The sequence below is a fragment of the Condylura cristata genome, unplaced genomic scaffold, assembly GCF_000260355.1.
Source record: "Condylura cristata isolate star-nosed mole 26May11 unplaced genomic scaffold, ConCri1.0 scaffold00029, whole genome shotgun sequence".
NCBI lineage: Eukaryota > Metazoa > Chordata > Mammalia > Eulipotyphla > Talpidae > Condylura > Condylura cristata.
Window position 1 is genome coordinate 6,238,020 of NW_004567130.1, and position 19,229 is coordinate 6,257,248.

Here is a 19,229-nt window from a genome sequence, read left to right on the forward strand (position 1 = left end):
GCTTGGGCTTTAGAGGGGTAGGGAGTGCCCTGGTATTGAATGCACAATTTTGTGGCCCTTTGTATTGTGCCAGGGAGATTCACAACTCGTGTAAGACCCAGAATCTGAGACTTTGTAGGCTATGGGGACATACTTCAGGAGTACACAGGGCGGAGGAGGCAGGGGGTTGGTTGGGGCCCAGAGGGACCTAGAATTGGTGTCAATCTGGGCTAATAGGCCAAAGACTGCGTTCAGGTTTGAGGCCTCCATCTCACTGTCTGGAAAATGGTCAGGATGCTCTGGGCCTGGCCTTGCCAGCATCTCCAAGAGGACCCACTCGGCCCACAGGATGCCAGGGAAATTGGCGTTAAACTTTGCAGGGCCGACGGGCCGGCGGCCAGCGGAGGAGGCTGGCACTCGGGCACGGCGGCCCCTCTCTCCTTTGCTGCCCGCCCGCCCCCTTCCTCCCTCCCTGCGCTAGCTCGGCACAGACTCGGCCCCAGCCCCCTCCCTCCTCCCGCTCGCTCCACGCTCGTTCGCTCGCTTGCTCACCGGCTCCTCCTCACTCGCCCGCCCGCGCCCGGCGCAGCTTGGCCAAAGCGAACACCGGGCTGAGCGCGCGTCCGCCTGGGGGCTCCGGCGGCTGCCCCGGCCCGCGGCCCCCTCCAGTGCTCCCGCCTTCCCTTTCTTGTCCGCTGCCTCCCACGTTCTTCAGCTCCCGCTCCGTCCACCCGCCCCGCAACCAGCGGCTCGGAGCCTCCAGCAGCCACGATGCCCGCGGCCCGGCCGCCCGCCGCGGGACTCGGCGGGATCTTGCTGCTCTTCGCTCTGTTCCTGGGGAGCCCCGCGGCAGCTCTGGCAGGAGGTAAGCACCCGGAGGGGCGGGGCGGAGGAGGGGGCAAAGTTGCCGCGAGTGCCGGGGCGGCCGGGGTCGTGGCCGCTGCGGGAGACTCATGCACCTCCCGCCGGGATGGGGGCGGCTGCCCAAATTCCGGGCTTGAAGCAGCGTCCTCTTGGCCGGAGCTGATGGAAGTGTGGAGGCGGGGATGTGTCTGAAGGACTCCGGCGCTTCTCCGCTCAGACAACGGGCTCCGGTTCTGTCTTCCTGGCTGTGGGGCTGACTCCCCTCAACAGACCAAGAGAATTTCCTTGGAGTGGGGTCGCCTCCAAACCCCAGACTCCCAGGGCTCCCTGCAACCGCACCCGGGGCTGGGTGCCAGATAATTCTCACCCTCTCAAGCAGAGGACGAGAAGGGGGACAGCTGACCCACCCTGTAACTAGGACTACTCTTGAACTGCGTCTGGGGGTGTCTAGTGCCGCTCCTTTCCTCTCTAGCACCTCATGCCTCCTTGGGTTCTGACCTGCCCAAGAGACCTGGTCCCTGAACAGCTCCCAACCAAACGTTTCAAAGTCGGACTTGGGTGTGGCTTTTTCCTGGAGGCGGGTGTGGAGGGGTTCTAGTTTCTGGAACTTAGAGCTGGGGTGGGGGTGGGGGTGAAGGTGAGGGAGAAGAGATGTTAGGTCACCGTGGGGAACTGGGGGCACTCCTCCCTTCGTTCTCCCCCTACAGCCTAGCATCTTTAACATTATTATTAATTGGGGGGTGTTGGGGGGCACAAGGATTGGAGGGGGTAGAGGCGGAGGGGAGGGGAGACGATGCCAGTTTCACCCACCACGTGCTAGCTTGTTGAGAAACGGGGTCCGCCAAGTTTAGCGGAGGATAGCTGTTCCTCCTTCCCAGATCTGGGACCGCACCCTCTTCTTCACCCTGCTGAGGGAGGTCCCCCAGGAAAAGTTGTAGAAAGGGGTTTTGGGATGCAGGGAGGAATACAGTGACCGACTCACCGGAAGTTAACCCCAAGAGCTTTGGAGGTTTGGTCAGGCCACCAGGAGACCCAAGAGTGGAGGTGACAGTTGGTAGACACCCCTACCTAACCTGACAAAACCAACTCTGTTCCCAGAAACGTGTTCCTCATATGGAGAAAAGCAGGCGTTTTGCCTGCAGGTTCTTCTCAGGCTGTAGGCAGTCAGAGGTTGTGCTCTCTGCACATCTGAAGCTCCATTTCTCATTTAGACCACCTTTGCCGGGAGCTGGGGGGGGGGGCAGGTGGTGCCCTCTTTCCCTGGGGAGTTTAGGCTCCTGGTGCGCACACCTGCTTTCAGCACCAAAGGCCGCGGACAGCGCTCAGTTCCGTGGGCCCAGGCTCTGGGTTCTTTTCCCTATGGCCTGGAGTGCCCTCCTCAGCATAAGTCAGGCATTTTATCTCCCACCCCCTTCTCTTTAAATGTGGAACCCAGAGTGCAGAGGGAAGGGGATAATTCATCACCTTTTGTTTAACAAAGCATATCATTAAAGCATCCCCTTTTTACGAGGCAATAATATTCAGAATTTACACCAGGTCTGGACAATTTCTTTGAGGGAGATGGGGAAAGAGAATTGGCTTAAATAAATCGTTTCCACCACAGCATGCCCTTTCTTAATTAGCTGTCTCTTTCCAACAATGGTTTGGTGGCCTTGAACACAGTCCAGCTCTCCTCCCTCACCCTTCCTTTGAATCTATGTTGTGACTAACACAGAGAAAAAGAACCCAAAGCTACCCAGTGGCTCGCTGGATTTTCTAAAGTGACTCTACCTCTGAGGACCACACTCTTACAATACCCTGCCCTCCAGGGAAAAAAATATCTTAATGGCACATATTGAATTGTCATCCAAGATAAGGATTTCATATCCTGCTTTCTTCGCTGACTTCAAGCATAAAATGTGGTGGTGTGATTTAATTTTTAAGACATTTTTCATTTTTTTCCTGACTGCTCAGCACTGTAGCTCATAGCCACCATATATTTTTAATTAACGTTAGGTCACTGCCAAATTAAAGTCAACTGTTGTACTACTTCAGAAGGCTCATTAATAACCGTGTGATTCTGACTCTGAGACTGAGTCAGAAGAGGGAGTGAGGGTAGCCAATGAGCATTGCCAGTCCTGACAGTGCATTTGGAAACAATTGACCTTCCATCATAAATTCTATTTTTAACAGAGAGCCCAACTTCCACTAATGTCAGATGGCGAACTGTTCATTTAATTCGCTGCTGCAAACTGCTCGTTCTGGTTGTGGTGCAGTGAGGGGATTTGTAAATACTTGAAAGGGACTTGTTGCTACATTCTTATGCAGGTCACATGATTTTCTGGGCCATTTTGCTCTAAGGCATGAATAAGTATAAAGTATAACTTGTTTCTGAAGAGGCTTCTTATTGTCTGAGATATGCACATGGGGAATAATTGTAACTACGTGCTAAGACTGTGGAGTCTGGTGTAATTTCTTTGCTTTTTCTCTTGAATTAATAAAGCAAATTCGATATTGCTCCTTAAGAATCAAATTTGCCACTTCCTCCAATCTCTAGTGTGCATAGATGTTAGATGCACTCAAAGACTATTTTGACTATGGGTTGGCATCTTTCTCCATGCCAGGGAGTACCTTTTCCAGGCTTCTTGGGTTCATATAGTTCAATTGAATATTAGGAAAATAAAGCAATATTCCTTTTGTCCCTCCTGCAAGGCAAAAGGATCAGAGTGGCTTGTTTTCTGTGTTTGCTCACAAGTTCATTCCTGCTATTCACAAAGCTTTTCAAATGGCACAACTTACCGGTCCTCATGTGTGATTCTGAAACAATTTCTGTAACACACCAATGGTGCAGCTATCCACTAGGGGCGCTCAACGCTACACTTGATGATTGAGGGTAGAGAAGGGAAATCTGACCTTTCTAACCAGCAAGTGTGCGTAATGCCAGAGATTAGCAGGATGGAGCTTTCACCTACCTGGAGGTGGGACACCCATTACTTCTACCACCCCACCTGTTTACTGCAATTGATTCCTATTTCTTGGAGAGAAATCATTGATGACACTTGACATATGCAGTGAAAAAGAAGGACAGGTGAAGAGGGTAGAATGCTCCCAGGAAGACATTCTTAGAATATAGAGCGCTCTTTTTTATACCTGTCTGTGGTTTCCTTCATGAGGCCAAATGGCAAAACATCAAAGAGGCCATGGCAAAGCTGGTCTGAGGGAGTTCTGAGCTGGGTGATGGGCTGAGAGCTATAAGGTTTCAGAAATGAAGTATTGTGGTCTTGGAATGAGCGGCCAAAGTACAGGTCCAGCCCCACTGTTCTCGATGTGTGAGCCTCGTTAGGACTTCCCTGAGCCTCCATCTCAGCATCTGTAAGTGGAGGTGGAGAATTGGTGACCCATGCCTGAAAGAGTGGCTGCAGTTACATAACACTTGTAAATGGCCTGGCATGTAATAGATACTCAAGGATTGTTTACTCTCTTTTCTTCCCTGCTTTCCAAAGGGTGCCTACTAGTAGGTGCCAAGAAATCAAATCCTTAAAGTTGGAGTAAAGCAGATATTGGCATAAATGTGCAGCTAATGTAGACGAAAGAAGAAGGGGTACAGGTGAGGTAATGAGGTAACTAGGTAATGCCCTAATTACCTCCTAAGTTTGGCAGCTGATAATTTTACATTAGTTAGTATACATGTTCTTTCTTTGAAAACTCTCTCATGTTGTATCCCTTTGAACCTAATATTAGCATCAGAAAACATAGTTCATGGTACCAGAAGTTAGAAAGAAGAGGTAAGAAAAGAGTCATCTAGTAAAGACATCTGCTCATCCATGGAACACTTACTGGGCATTTTGCAATTATCCATTCAATGCTGTATTAGGTGCTGAAGACACAGGATAATAACATGATTTCCCTGTCCAGATCATGGCAACCTGGCAAGAGCAATGTGCAGTAAAAGCACTAGAGACTATGCTGTGCCATCCACGCCAGATAAGGGTTGTGGAGAGAGGCATCGAGTGTTATGGGACCTGCGGGCAGGTGTGTGCAATATGTTGTCAGAGGTGGTCTCTGAAAGCTTTCTTCAGTAACGTGTGAATGGTCCTGAAGGAATGTGACAGGACCAGCAGCCAGAGGGAGAAATGTCTGCAGTGGAGTAGTGAGCGCTTGAAGAAGGCTTCGCTTTCAGAACATGTCACGCAACCCTGGAGTCAGAGAGCGAGAGTCAGGAGCGGGAGGGGAGGTAGGCAGGCACACATACACATACACGCATGTGTTAAAGCTCATTGGGTCTGCTCATCCTCTGTCCTCCTCATTCTCCTCGGGACATCACAGGCAGAGTAGAGAGTGGCTGGAAGGCCCCTGCGCCGCAGTGCTCTCTGTGTCCACTAGAGGTTGTGATGACACCACACGGAAGGAGCCCTCTGCAAAGGCTCTGTGTGCAGGCAGCCCAGGTCGCTGCGCTTCCCTGGATGGACAGCTGTGCATGACGCTTTGCTGATTGTAGCTCCTCAGAAGCATTAGCCAGTCCTTTGGTAGTAATGAAGATGAGGCAGGAGAGAGAACAGGACTGCTTCAGGAGAGGGTAAAATGGTAAGGTGGAAGGAGGCTGGTGGACTTGCGTGGCATCATCGGCTAGAACATGGCGGGGACTGTGTCTTAACAATGAGAACAGCGCTTGCTGACAGTTGCATTTGTTCCAAGCCTTGTCGTAGTGGTTTATGTAGATTTTTCAGCAATAGCCCCTGAGACACGTGAAGCTATTATCCCCATCCTATGAACTGGGGAAGATGAGGCACAGAGAGTTAAGCAGTGTATCCAGAGTCACAAAACCAATATTAGGGCCCTCCCTGGTGGTTCTGCAGGTTAAAGCACAGCACTGAGAAACTAAAGCCACTTCAGCATGAGTTCGATCCCCTCCCTGGAGGTGACCCACATGGCGTGGCAGACCTCTCCTGACCCACCCGCTGCTCCCCTCAGCAGTGTACTTCTCAGTCAGCCTGTTCTGCTCTCTACTTTGTCTCTGGTGGATCCTCTCACCCCCTGCACTTCTGGCCTATACCCCAGTTCTGTATGCACAAATAAATAAATCTCAAAAAAGCAAACAATATTGGTTATAGTCCAGCATCCAACCCAGGCCTGAGCCTGAATTCTTCTATACCAGGTCCCCATCACTGCCTCTTGCATACTGCACACCCCAAGCATAAGTGCAGATTCTGCAGAACCGTGACCTACTACAGGGCATGGCAGAGAATAAGCAGTCAGGGAAAGCTGCACAAACTGGGGTGAAAAGGGTTATTATCACATATATGTACACAATTAATCCACAATCGCAACTGAGTAAGTAATATATGTCAGGTACTTACAGTGATTATTTTATTTATTCTTCACAGTTAGCCACCTCCCCCCCCCCATTGTATAGATGATGAAACGAAGGCTTCAAGGGCCTATTACCAACCCAAGAAGCTTGAGATTGTTGGCTAGGTTGTAGAGGAGTGAGATTCAAATCTAGGAGGTGCAGCCACTGAGAATGTAAGTTTAACTGCTGAACATGGGATTTCTAACTGGAGCCTGCTGGATTTCTGCATAAAATCTGCACAAAAGGCATCTTTGCCACTGATGCGTATGTAGTCAGCTGGGCAGGTCTAACTCCCCAGGCCACCAAAATTTGAAGCGTCCAGACAGATGTTTATCAGAGGGTTTTCTCCTAGCTCTTACTAGCTCTCAAAAAAAGTTGACTCTAACATGTGTGTTTCCTAGCAAAAAGAAGACTTTGTGAAAGAAGAATTTGTTGGCTGACTTTGAAATTCTAGCTATTTGTTTACCACTTCTCATGTTCCCAGAGCACTCTACCATTCATGGAAAACTCAGGGTGTGGAAAAATTGGCTTCAATATACCTGTAGGTTCAGGAATCAGAAACAATCTTCTCCTAGCTGTGAGTCTCACTTTTCCCATCTGTAAAATGCACCAGTGGTAACCACTTCCATATAAGCAAAGCTGCCTTCACAGGATTTGGACAGCACAGTGGAGTCAAGATGCTTTATGCATAGCAGAAAACCAAGTTTTAGGGAGCCTTGGCATGGAGGTAGAAGGTCCCAGATAACCCCATCTAATTCTTCCCAGGCTTGTCATGAGAGAATGACAATACACAGCACAGCTATTTATTGTGGGCCTATTCTCTGCCAGAACGGTCCTTTGTACTTATCCCATACACCTCATTATATCCATACGCCACCCTATCGGGTGATGTCACTAACCAGATATTTCAGGTGAGGAATCAGAGTCTGCGAAAGCAACAGGCACTTGCTCAAGTTGCCAAGAGCAGTGAGCGATGGAGTGAGGATTCAAACCCATGGTTGTTTGACTCCAAAACCCAGGCTCATTCTAGATGCTGGATGTCTATAGCATTGGTGGAACACAGGACCGAAGCAAGCCCAGAAATCAAGATAGTGTGAACTGTAGGAGGGGAAACGGCTCACACAGTGGCAAATAGCAAGGGCCTCGTGTCAATTTGCCAAGAGGAGAAAGTTCATTCCAACCTTCCACACTCACTCTGATGTTTCTGAGCAAAGCATCATCTTGTCTTACTCATGACAGTTTAGACTGTCATCCTTGGTAATTGTGTGGCTGCGGGACTTCAGATAGGACTAGATTTAATTCCCAGCTGACTGATTGTAACAGTATGGTTCTGAGTGATCAGCTTTATTTCTCAGAGCCCACCTTGGCCTGACATCTAGGATGGGAGGGTCATGTCAACCTTGCGAGATTGCTAGGAATAGTCAGTGTGTGTGGCTATATAGAGCCCATAGCAAGAACTCAATAAAAATGTGTCACTACTATTACTATCATACACCTGGTAGACTTCTACTCACCCTTCAAAACCCAGTCTCTAATTCTTTATTTCTGGAAGAAATTTTCATGACAGTTCTTTTTCTCTCTGACAGTTATGAATGATGTTCTGGGCCCCCATAACATTTTATCCTTTTTATGGGTAACCCATGCAAAGATAATGTAGGAGTCACCAATTTACATGCCTTCCTCCCATTAGACAATAAGCACTTAGAAAACCTCAACTGAATCCTACCACACACACCTCTCTTAGCTTCTGTCTAACTCTGTGGAAGTGCTCAGTTCATTTGTAAAAGTCTCTTAAGTTCCTATTCATCTTAATCTTAGTTGTGAGAAGATGGAAACAGAGTCTTAAGAGCTAGATGTAATTCCTGACTCTTCTGCTACATCTGTGTGGTCCTAGCAGACTCTCTGAGTCTGGGTTTCTCATTTGAAAAATGGGAATAATAATAGTGTTCAACCTCATAGAATTGCTATGAGGAAAATCAATGCAATAATAAATGTGGAAATCAGTGAAGAATTCTACAAAAGTAGAAGGAGAAAGAAAGATCAGAAGCTGAAGAAGGAGAGGAACATACCTTGTAAAGAGAAGAAAAACAACTTTGTACAAACTCAGGCTCACAAGATGGGTCCTTTGGTGTCTTTGCGGAAATCGTCTTTCCTTCCAAAAGGAATATTGACTACAATCGTTTACTCTGTGACTTGGCTTATTTCCAAGTAGAAACTTTCTGGACACAACCCTGGTGGGTAGGAGAGTGTGTCTTTTCTTGGGTCTCTGGCAGCTATGAAAATAGCAAATGCCCAGCTGAAAACTGGGGAAGTAGAGCAAGTGAATAAAAACCCAGGCTGTAGAGCCTGAACGACCTGTTTAACCCCATTGTTGTCTGTTCAGTGTGTGATTTTGGATAAGCCACTTTGTCACTCAGACCTGGCCCTGGTCCTCACAGGGGTGACAGGCAATGCTCTGCCACCTCCCAGAGTCGTGGTAACATGGAAGGGATAGGCAGTCTCTTCCAAAAACAAGACACAACAGAAATTTTCGAGGTCCCTTCTTGGTATGTGTTTTTTATCAGACGGTAGCAGTTAGTTTTTCATGCCCCTCACCTGCCTCAATCCTCTCCCTGATATTTCCATGTTATTAGGGAAAGAGACCCAAAGACAGGAAGGCACTTACACAGCACCCCACGCAACTGAGTGGCAGAGCCAAGATGCAAACTTGCACCTCTGACGCTTGTCGCCTGCCTCCGATTCTAAAGTGACTTTCTGTGTGTTCTGAGACCTAAGGAGATGCAGAAATAGGAGACTGAGGGCTTCTAGCTCCATAAAGCCAGTGGCATCTACTACCCAAATCAAGTATTTGTATTATGTGGCCATGGCAGATTGGCTGCATAAAAGGAGATTCAGTTGAAGCTGAAGTCAAGCGTAGATCCCTCTCCTGATCACTTGGCACCTGAATCTTCAAGGCACTGGCAGGCCAGCTTGCACCTGGGATCAGTGCCATCCAAGCAGATGGCTCGAGTCAAGCAAGCAAGAGTAAGTCACTGAGGCTCAGAGAGCACAGGTCCCAAGCCAGGTGCCCCCACCCCACCTCCCCCCCCCCACCACCACGCTTTCCTGCTCTCACCAGGGGCTGTGAAGAGTAGCTGATTGAGAAACACAGAAGAGATATGAATTGCTTGAAGCACAGAGGATGTGGTCAAGGCCAGCCTGGGCAAATAGTTGGACATGAGAAACGATCCAGGGACTGGGGGCTGAGCAAAGTTAGTGAAACTGTTTTGGGGTCAGGTTTGGTCGAGACTTGGAGGAAGGAAGTAGTAGGTATGATCCTCTGGGTGAGTTTCCTTGAGGGTCTCACCCATTCCAGTGTTTGTGGGCAGGTGACAAGGCATAGTATCATAAAGCACTGACTTTAACAGCCTTGTACTTCATCAATTTGCCTGTCTGCTCCCTGCTCCTCTGGCCTATACCCCAGTTCTGTATGGAGGGGGAAGGGGAGAGAAAGAGAGAGGCTTAAAAAAATAGACTGCTAAAAAAAAAAAAAATCTGAGCTTGGGATGGCAAAATAGAACATTGGCCCAGGACCAAAAGTCTAGCTGGGCAAGGCAGTGTGACATAATAAGGAGCACAGACTCTGGAATCAAAGGGGATCCATCCCAATATAGCTGTGTGATCTTAAACAAGTCTTTAACTCTGAGATGATGGGGAGGTTAGAGATGATGATGACAACGATATGCTGTTATTCTGAGCTGATCAGTGCTGGCCTCCAAGAGCATAATCATTGTTTATTATTCTATGTAAGACAAATACTATCTCATTATTTATTATTCTATATAAGACAAATAGCTTGAGAATAAGAACACTTGTTCTAAGAATACCCCAAATATTGGACCAATGATGTTCCAGGGCTGGTTACGATCTCCATTTTTCTTCCATGGCACTTATTTCTCTCTGCGTATTTATTGCTCATGGCTTTTTCTACTCCTTTCATCACTTCCATTTACACATGGGCCATTATGATTTCTCCAGCTCAAACTTGCCACATGCATTGGCTAACATGGTAGACGCTGATCACGTGCTGCTGCTTAGTAACCATGTGTGGCCGAGGCTGCCATATTGAAAAATCTAGAGAAAGAACATTTCCACCTGACAGAAATCTCTACCAGACATTAGTGCTCTAGATCATCACAGTCTTTCATGTGGTTCAGGTTCCTAAAAGAAAGATGGCCTGTCTTCGGCAGGTAATAGGTGAGTGTATGTGGTTCTCCCAACCATCCGTTGCTTGTGTAGTTAGCATGCCATGGGGCATATCTTAGATCTACACTTTGGGTGAGGGAATATACATACATATATATTTTTTTTTATTTTTTTATTTTTTTTATTTTTTGCTGTAGCTGGAGAGGTTTATTGAGAAAGTACTCCAGCTCCTCTCCCTCACCAGGAAAAGGAGGCTTGGAGGAACTGGCACTGACTCATGGCTACCCCAGGTCTCCCCCTGTTCTGGGCACCCTAACAGGTGCCCCTGGCAAGTCCAGGGCTTGTGGTAGGAGCCATCACACCACCTTGTTGATGATGACCCCTAGTTCTTCAATCTCACACTGGACTTCATCACCTTTCTTGAGAAAGACACGAGGTTTCCTGAATACACCAACACCCGGGGGCATACCTGTCAGAATCACATCCCCTGGGTAAAGAGTGACAAATTGGGAGATCCAGGCTATCAGCTCTTCTGTCTTAAACACCATCTGGTTGGTGTTGCTCTTCTGGACCACTTCTCCATTTACTCGGCAGCAGATCTTTAAGTTGTGTGGATCTGCCACACTGTCCTTGGTCACCAAGGCAGGGCCCAGGGAGCAGAAAGTGTCAAAGGTTTTTCCCAGCAGCCACTGCCTTCCGTTGCATCTCATTTGCCAGTCACGAGCACTCACGTCATGTGCCACAGTGAAGCCGGCCACATGAGCCATGGCATCTGTGGCCTTGATATGCTTGCCTTTCTTTCCAATCACCACGGCCAGCTCTAGCTCCCAGTCCACTTCCTGGCTCTCAGGTGGGAGGATCACCTCGTCGTAGGGCCCACGATGGAGCTGGCAAACTTGCTGAAGATGATGGGCCCCTTGGGCACGTAATTACAGTGGTCCACGTAATTCATGCCCACACACACTACTTTGTTTGGCCGTGTGACGGGGGCCAGGAAGGTCACCTCTGACCATGGCAGGACCGGCAGTTGGGTAGCCAAGGCTCTTCTTGCCACCGACAGCATGGTTTCACCTTGCTCCAGGAACTCCATCATCGTCTTGGGCAGTGTAGGGTCAAAGGCACTGAGGTTGATGACTCCCCCACCTTTCCCTGACTCCAGGCCTAGGTGAGGTCCTGTCAGGTTGGATGTCTGAAACTGCACCAGTCTCATGTCTCTGGAGGGTTGACAGCACAACCTCTGAGCCTGCAGCAGAGCTGTGAGCAATCTTCTACCAGAGGCCAGCATCAGAGCCTGTTGGTGATATTTACCACTTGCTCTGCTGCCTCCATTGTTTCTTCCTCAGCCCTCCTAATTGCTGCGATGCAGCTCTCCTCATATTCATCAAGCTGTGGCCTGGCAGGTGAACATTCAAAAGAATGAGGAAGAATCCTGTGTTGTCACTGTTGGCTTATGTCCTACCCTTATAGGACAGTGATATCCTTGGGATCAGGACTGACTGACTCTTACTCTCTCTCTATTCTCAACTGTCTTATTGAATGGATGAGTAAGTGAATGAATGAATCGCCTTCTGTGGCAATAAATGGCCTAAATTTAGAAAGAATGGAGCACAAGGGCATTTTCAGAAGATATATGATCTTCACATCATTCGGATTGGAAGTCATAACTTGACTTAGTAAAAAATGATTTCAAGTAGGAGTTCATGAGAGGGATCATCATCAACTGGTATGTTTAGATATTGAAAGGTGATGCTTCTGTGAAAATCAGACTGGACTGAAAGGGAACAGAAGCTGTAAGATAGGGCTCCCCGAGTCTGTCCCTCCTTGTGAAAGACTCCTTTGGAATGACAATGCATTTAGAAGTGAAGGGAGGACAGTGGAAAACAGGACGTGCTTTCCAAACATGTGGTTCTGCACATAGATTTAGTAACATCACTATTATATAATGCTGTGATTTCACCAAGCTATAATATTATGGAAACACAGGGAGGAGCAAGCATATACTCATAGCGAGCTTTTGGAGAGTAGTAGGCACAGTACTAGATTAGAACGGAGGCAGTTCTGAGTATAGATTCCAACTCTGCTGTTATTTATTATGTGTTGTAGGGTACTAGAAGGTTTCCTGGAGCCTCAGTTTCCATCTGCAAAATGAGAGCAGAATGCCACCGCGGCCTTTTGCCACAGGGTGAATCATGAGAATGCAATGCATGCAACTACTTCCCTGCACACCCATAGAGGAGCTATTTAGACCATGGTGAAGCTGAGTGTTGAACAGTGCACAACCCATGCAACTGAATGTGCAGCCCTGGAGGTGGAGGGCACAAAATTGAAGAGCAGTTTGTAAAGGGAAAGGGAATAGAGTTTTCCCAAATTCTCATTCCTTAAAGACTTCTGACCAGGTCTCCACCTCCATCCTCCCCATTAACCAAGTTGTAAAGCTAATTTGGGGCCAACCACCTTGGAAATTAATGCAAAGTAGGTGAAATCAGGCCTAGTTTTCCAGGGCTTCAGGAAGGGAAATTTGCCTAATTTATGGCATAAATAAAAGCATGATGTGCTGAAGCTAATTTGCATACTTTTATTTCAGTTGGAGTTAAAAACATTTTATTATTGCACTTGTTTTAAAAGAAAGTCTCAGCCTTCTCTTGTTAATCCAAATGTGTGGGTTTAGGCAAGTTATTGTCTTCTTTAGGCCCCAATTTCCACAAGTGTGATATGAGAATGATAAATGGACACATGTCATAGGATTGTGAAGAGTCATGAGTTGACCCTGTCAAAGTCATAGCATGGGGATGGGTGCACATCAGGAGTCAGTGACTGCAGCACCCCTCGGATATACGGTCACATAGATCAGCATCATCATGAAGTCAACACATCAAGTCATGTATTTGATTTCACGAAAAAGTCACAAAGACACTGTATCACTGGCCTTTCATAGACTTATTTCAAATCCAGGACTTAGACTCAAGCTTGAATGTAGCAGGGGCCCAATCATGAGATGGACAAATAGATTTTAATCATCTTTAATCACTTCCCCATAAGATGCAAGAGTTTGAAATCCTTTTCCCCTTTCTAGACTCTGAGGTCCTCCAAGATAAGGAATATGTTTGCTTTCTTTCTCCATCCCCACCTCTCAACAGATTATCTTCCAGATAACGGAAGCTCCATAAATGCAGATTTGTTGAATGAATGGACGCTGAGGTGTAACTATTCTTAGTTAGTGGAGAGGCAATGCTTACTGTTAGTCTGCACGCTGGGGCCTGCTTATCTTCTCCGAAGACTAACAACTCCTTGCGTCTGCATGACCTATGCCCAGCTCAGAGCATGGCACAGGGGCGGTTGGCAGGAGTCATGCATGTATGGCTGTGGCCAAGAGTTCAGAATACATAGTCACAGAGCCTGGGTCTGAATCCCAGCGTTATCATTTTCCAGCTACATGACAAGTTATTTGTGCTTTATGGAAAGACGATGGGCAGGAAAAAGAACTGTGCCCTCTTCATCTAGTTGACAGGAGAATAAGAAATTTTCCATCAAGAACTTAGCACAAGGCCTTCCACAAATTAATTACTCTATATAGATACTTCTAAGGCTTTTTCCCATAAGTCTGGTTAGAAGAAATGGTTCTTTGCATATAACAACCAGCTGAAGCAGAATGAGAATTCCATGGACCCTCAGATAATTCTGTGGGATTAGAGAGGAGCTCTGGCTTCACAGCAACCACATCTACACTCTGCTTCCCAACATAAGCTATTTCATCACCCTGATAAATAAGCAGAGGTTCCAACTGGAAAACAAGGATCTAGTGGATGAACCCGTCACTCAAGGCCAGTGTCTTATGACCAAGATCTTCTCAGATGAGCTACAACAGCCTGGACATGGAGTCGATGGATGTGGCCTGCTCCTCCAGGGGTCCTGTGCTTGTGGTTAATGTCTGGGTTGTGTCAGTCTTGCCACTGTTTCCTACCCCTGTTTCCAAAGAAAGCAGACCTCAGGGAGGACTGAAGGACCCAGATTCCTATAGTGTCCTAGAACTCCTGCTATGGCTTCAAGGATAAGATTTTGCTTAGTGATTAGCAGCACTTTCAAATGGCTACTACAGTCATTTGATTATTGGTAAACTGAGGCTCAGATGCTACACAGTGCTGGACTTAGGATTCATTCATTCATTCATTCATTCAAGACCTACTCTCTGCCTTTAAGATCTTCTACTCTACCAGGCACGTGGCAAATCCTCAAAATGCAGAGATAAATGAAACAAATCCTTGCCCTCAAAGAACTTAATATCTAGCCATTCTTCAAATTCAAGTGTGTCTCAAAAATGCAAGTTCTTTTGTTCTCCTCTCCTCCCTCTCTAGTGACTTCCAGACAGGGACAACTGTCTCAAAAGGACCAGGACTGAGAGCAGTGAATTCCTAGGGCCATGGCATAGAATCCTAGTTATATCCACACAAAGCAAGGAGGTTTGGTCTCACCCACCTCTGTTTCCAGAAAAAAATAAATTTAGTTGTTGCTCTTTAATGAGCCAAATAAATGCACCACTTTAAGAGGAACTTTAATAAGGAGTAGACTCCCGCAGGGCCTGCTGAGGGCGATGTTACTGGCCGACTTCACTCACAGTCATAATAGGTTGGTGCTTGCTTCTGGTGTGCATGTGGAGAAGCACACCCTGAACAACAGTGCAGAGAATGGCACAGATGCAGCTGAGTGTGTAGGCACATAAATAATAAGCCCACTATTTCCATAAAGTATAAACTAGAACAATTAGTTAATGAGGTTTGGCCAAAAACAAATTAATTCTTTGGGGTCCTGGGATAGTTTTATTCTGAGCAGTAATAAAAATAGTCATTTCTTTTGTGCAAGCCTTGTGGCAAAGGATTAGCATTATTGTATTAGATATCACAAACAATTTCGAGGGGCTGGTGATTTGGGAAATTAGTGCTATTTTTCAGAAGAAGCAACTGAAGTGCAGAGAGAATCTGTGAGCAGGCAGAGTAAGGGGCGCTACAGGCCCCCCAAACCTTGCACACTAAATGGGTTCTGCTATCTACCACATCAAGACAAAACATCTTCAAGTGCATTAAGACCTTCAAAAGAAAATAACTTTAATACAATTAGTGTGCAATAAAGAGACAATTAGTGTGCAGTAGAGAAAGACTAGAGTTAAAATAGTTTCCAATTAAACACCCAAAGCTACCCACCCCCTAGTGGGTAAGTGCCCAGCCAAACAAGGTGAGCTCAAAGCGGGCCACTGAGGCCTGAAAGCTTCCTCAAGTCTAAGGCACCTGTGGTGGGGACCCATAGAGAGGAAGAAGGAGCCAGACATGTCTAGAAAGAAAAGAGAAAATCCAAGTCGAGATCAAGGCTGCCACTGTCAGCCTCCCCATGGGTCTCTCACCCATATCTCTCTCTCTTTCCAGTGTCTCCTTTCATGCCCCACAAGCCCAAGGCTGAGAAGCCAGCACAGCTTCTTCACAGCTCCCTCTGCTCCATGGGCCCCTCCTTCCTTCTTCCTGTCTTTCTAGCTTCTCCTCCCTGCCCAGTTCCACCCTTCTTTGGGTGAGGCAGGAAACCTGGAGCCTCCCCTTTCTCTGGATATCACAGTTATTACTCCATGACAAAACCGTTGCTTGGTCTTATGTTTTCAGTTTTTTTGGGTTTTTTTTGTTTTTTTTTTTGCACTTGACATTTTTAAAGCGTACTGGTCCATTCTTTTACAGAATGACCCTCCACATGTAGACTTTGATTTCTTACAAAATGGCACCCTACGGCCCATGTAAGTCTGTAATTTGTTTCTGTCTTTCTTGGGCTGCTTTTCTGTGATTGGATTAAGGCCCAGCGTTCCCCAGAGTCAGACTCTCTCCGCTGGCTTCTTCCTCAGACTCCAACACTGGTACCTACTTCTGGAATCCTTCCCAGACGCTTCACTCTGCCCTTCCTGTCTCTGGGCTGTGTTTCCACCGCCCCAAGCTGGCACTCGGCTAAAGTGAAGAGCCTGCACTAGTCTTCATTTTGTTTATGCATCTATTTACTGCTAGGCTGTGGGAAATTCAGGGACTCAATCAGCCACAAAAAGCAATTAGTTCATGTGTGCACTGTGCAGGCTGCCCTCCAAATGCTGGAACAGCCTGCAGGGCCAACCCTCAGGGAGCTTACCCTCTGGGTCTTCGATTCATTCACTTCACTTTGCAGCAAATATATGCAAATAGCCCCTGTAGGCCCATCACTCCCCTGCTCAATATTCGCATCATGGGGTGAAAGGACAGCACTTCTGATCATCTGGGTAACACACAAGGTAGTTTCCAAAGAACTTCAGACATCCACATGAGCGCTGTGAATTTGAAGGGTTAAAAAGAGACCTGAGGACTCTGAGAACTTCTAACCTGCAAGAACAGTGAGCAGAGTAGGACAACTCACACCGCCCTGGGGTTCAGCAGAGCCTAGCACCTTGGTTTGACCTATTGCAATCTTTGGTGAGGACTAGAAGAGAAAACGCCCAACCAGGAGTCACACAGCTGCCAAAATGTGTGTGAACTTGGGTCCCCCTCTCTCCCTCTCTGGAACTCAGTTTCTCCATCTCTAAATGTAGTGGTCAGTAGTTTCCTAAGCGGACGGTGAGTTAAAGCCCCATGGAGGGCTTTGATGAACACAGATGTTTGGGCTAAAGCCCGGCAGGAGACAGTCCTGGTGTGTCAGTGACTTGCACCTGGGTGATGTGACCCCGGAACCCCTGCCTTTAACGAACCCTTGGTGTGTGCAGCTCTTTGCTCACAATAGTCACATTGAAGTCACATAGTAGTCCAGGGGGCCCAGTCTGTTGTCTTCATTTACAGCAGAGTAAGTGACTTGCTCAAGGTCACAAGGCTAGTAAGACCCAGAGCTGGGACTGACATCCTTACCTGAGTGACTTGAACCTTGTTCTCTCCCCACTGTCCAGGAGGGGGTGGGAGTCTACTTGGAGCCCCGCCTTGCTCTCTCCCTGGAGGCAGTCCAGGTCTCCAGGCTCCGCTCTTCCCTGAAAATCCAGTTAACTCTTTTAATGAGCCAAATAAATGTGCCCCATGAAGTGTGTGATCGATCACGCCCCGCTTCCGGTGAAGCTCGCACAGCTTTGCTGCGCCCCAAGACGGCCCCCAGACATGAATTATTGCGGCCATCAGCTTTCGCTTCTGCTCCTGCGCTTGCAGGGGTCAGGCTGCGCTAGGATGGGCCTGCACTACGTTGCCAGGGTTCCAGGCATTTGAAAACTAACAAAATGTTCTGCGACTGCGTATCAAAAACAAACAAGGAACGTGAAGAGGTGGGCGGGGCCAGATCCTACAGGGCAGAGCGGTGCCAAGGGTGTTGGGAGTTTCTCCTTCTGTGCATGGGCACCAGCAGAGACCTGTGCGGGTCTGATAAAGGGTGTAGGAAGCAGAGGCTGGGTTGTGTAGAGCTCCTTGGTCCTAGCAACAGGCCTTGAAGGAGAGTTCTTCCTCCTCCCCCACACCCCCACCCCAGTCTGAAACAGGCTCCCCGGCCTCAACACCCCCCCTACACAACCCCCCAACCCCTGCTCCCAGAGGTGTTTGCCAACCATTGGAATCCCATTCCCCCAGCCAGGCCTGTACTTTCTCTCTCCAATGCAGTGAATGAGCCCCCTCCCCACTCTGCTCACAGGTCTGTAGGATTCCAGCCCCTGACCCTTCAGCTGTGTGTAAACTTCCTATTCATCCATAGACCTGCCCCCTCCAACCTGGTCTCCAGCTCAGAAAGGCTTTCTTTGTCCTTTCCATAGTGGCTGAACACAGAAAGAAGCAGCAGAGAGGAGAGGAAAAGAAGATAAATTTGGACAAATGATGATTAAATCCACCTCTCCTCTCCTCCCAAACCCTGATCAGACGGTACAAAAAGTATCTTATATATATTATCATTGGCTCTCAGTCTAATGTAGGCCTGACTTTGCTGGGTAAATTAAATGACATTTATAATATAGTTTAACCATAAAAATGTGCTCGGGGCAGAAATTAGACATAGCAAGCCTTTTCCAGCCAAAGACATTTTTACAAATGCATGAGTCCCTGAACCAATTTGGAGGTCCTGTCATTTTGATTTAGAGCTGGGGAAGTGGGGCTGATCCCTAAAGAGGAGAAACAATTATCTGGGTGAGAAAAGATTTTTAAATTCTGGTTCTTATCCCTAATCTGTCTTGGTTCAAAAGCATCATGTAGAGAAGTAGGTTGACTTATGGGTCACCTGTGTAACCCACAAACCCCATATGATGTCCACTGTTCTTTGTTCCAAGGAGTCTGCCCTGCTCCCATGAGTTCGGGTGGGAACAGCTCATTGGGGTCCTCATCCATTTTGTTTCACTAAACTGTTGTTGCATAATAAACCACCCCCAAATTTTAGTGGCTTATTATCTCACATTTTATTGTGATTTACCTGGGCTCAGCCCGGAGATTCTTCTGCCAAATATGATGTTGGATGGAGACGCCATCATTGGAAGCTTGATGGGACTGAAAGAGCTGAAAGCACACCCCCATATCTGAGGCAAGGGCTACTTGTCATCTGAGTTTCTGAGTCTCCCTCACAAGCCCACTATTTGTGGATTGGGTTTTTCCCAGTGTGGTGGAGGGACTGTTCTAAGAACAAAGGCAGAAGATGAAGATCAATTAAGAGCCAGTTTCAAAAACTGCGAATCACATTGGTCATAACAAGTCACAAGGCCAGCTCACATTCAAGGTGAAGGAAGGGGAGATGGGCCCCACTCTTGATAGGGGAGTGGCAGTGAGTTGGTCGCCATCATTAATTTACCTCTCTCTTTTTTAAGATTTAGTTATTTATGTATACAAGCACTGGGGTACAGGCCAGAGGCACGAGAGGGTAAGAGGATTGA

The 19,229-nt window shown here is 47.5% G+C and overlaps 1 protein-coding gene and 1 pseudogene across 3 annotated transcripts in view; one reads left to right on the top strand and one right to left on the bottom strand.

Annotated features, from left to right (window-relative positions):
- Positions 1-535: 535 nt before the first annotated feature.
- Positions 536-19,229, top strand: part of SEZ6L (seizure related 6 homolog (mouse)-like) — a 175,541-nt gene continuing 156,847 nt past the window's right edge. For all 3 annotated transcript variants that reach the window (XM_012731062.1, XM_012731063.1, XM_012731064.1), the window contains exon 1: positions 536-844. In XM_012731062.1, the coding sequence (XP_012586516.1) occupies positions 751-844 (94 nt within the window). In that variant the 5' untranslated portion in view covers positions 536-750. The remainder of the gene's footprint in view (positions 845-19,229) is intronic.
- On the bottom strand, positions 10,678-11,648 carry LOC101631224 (annotated as a pseudogene).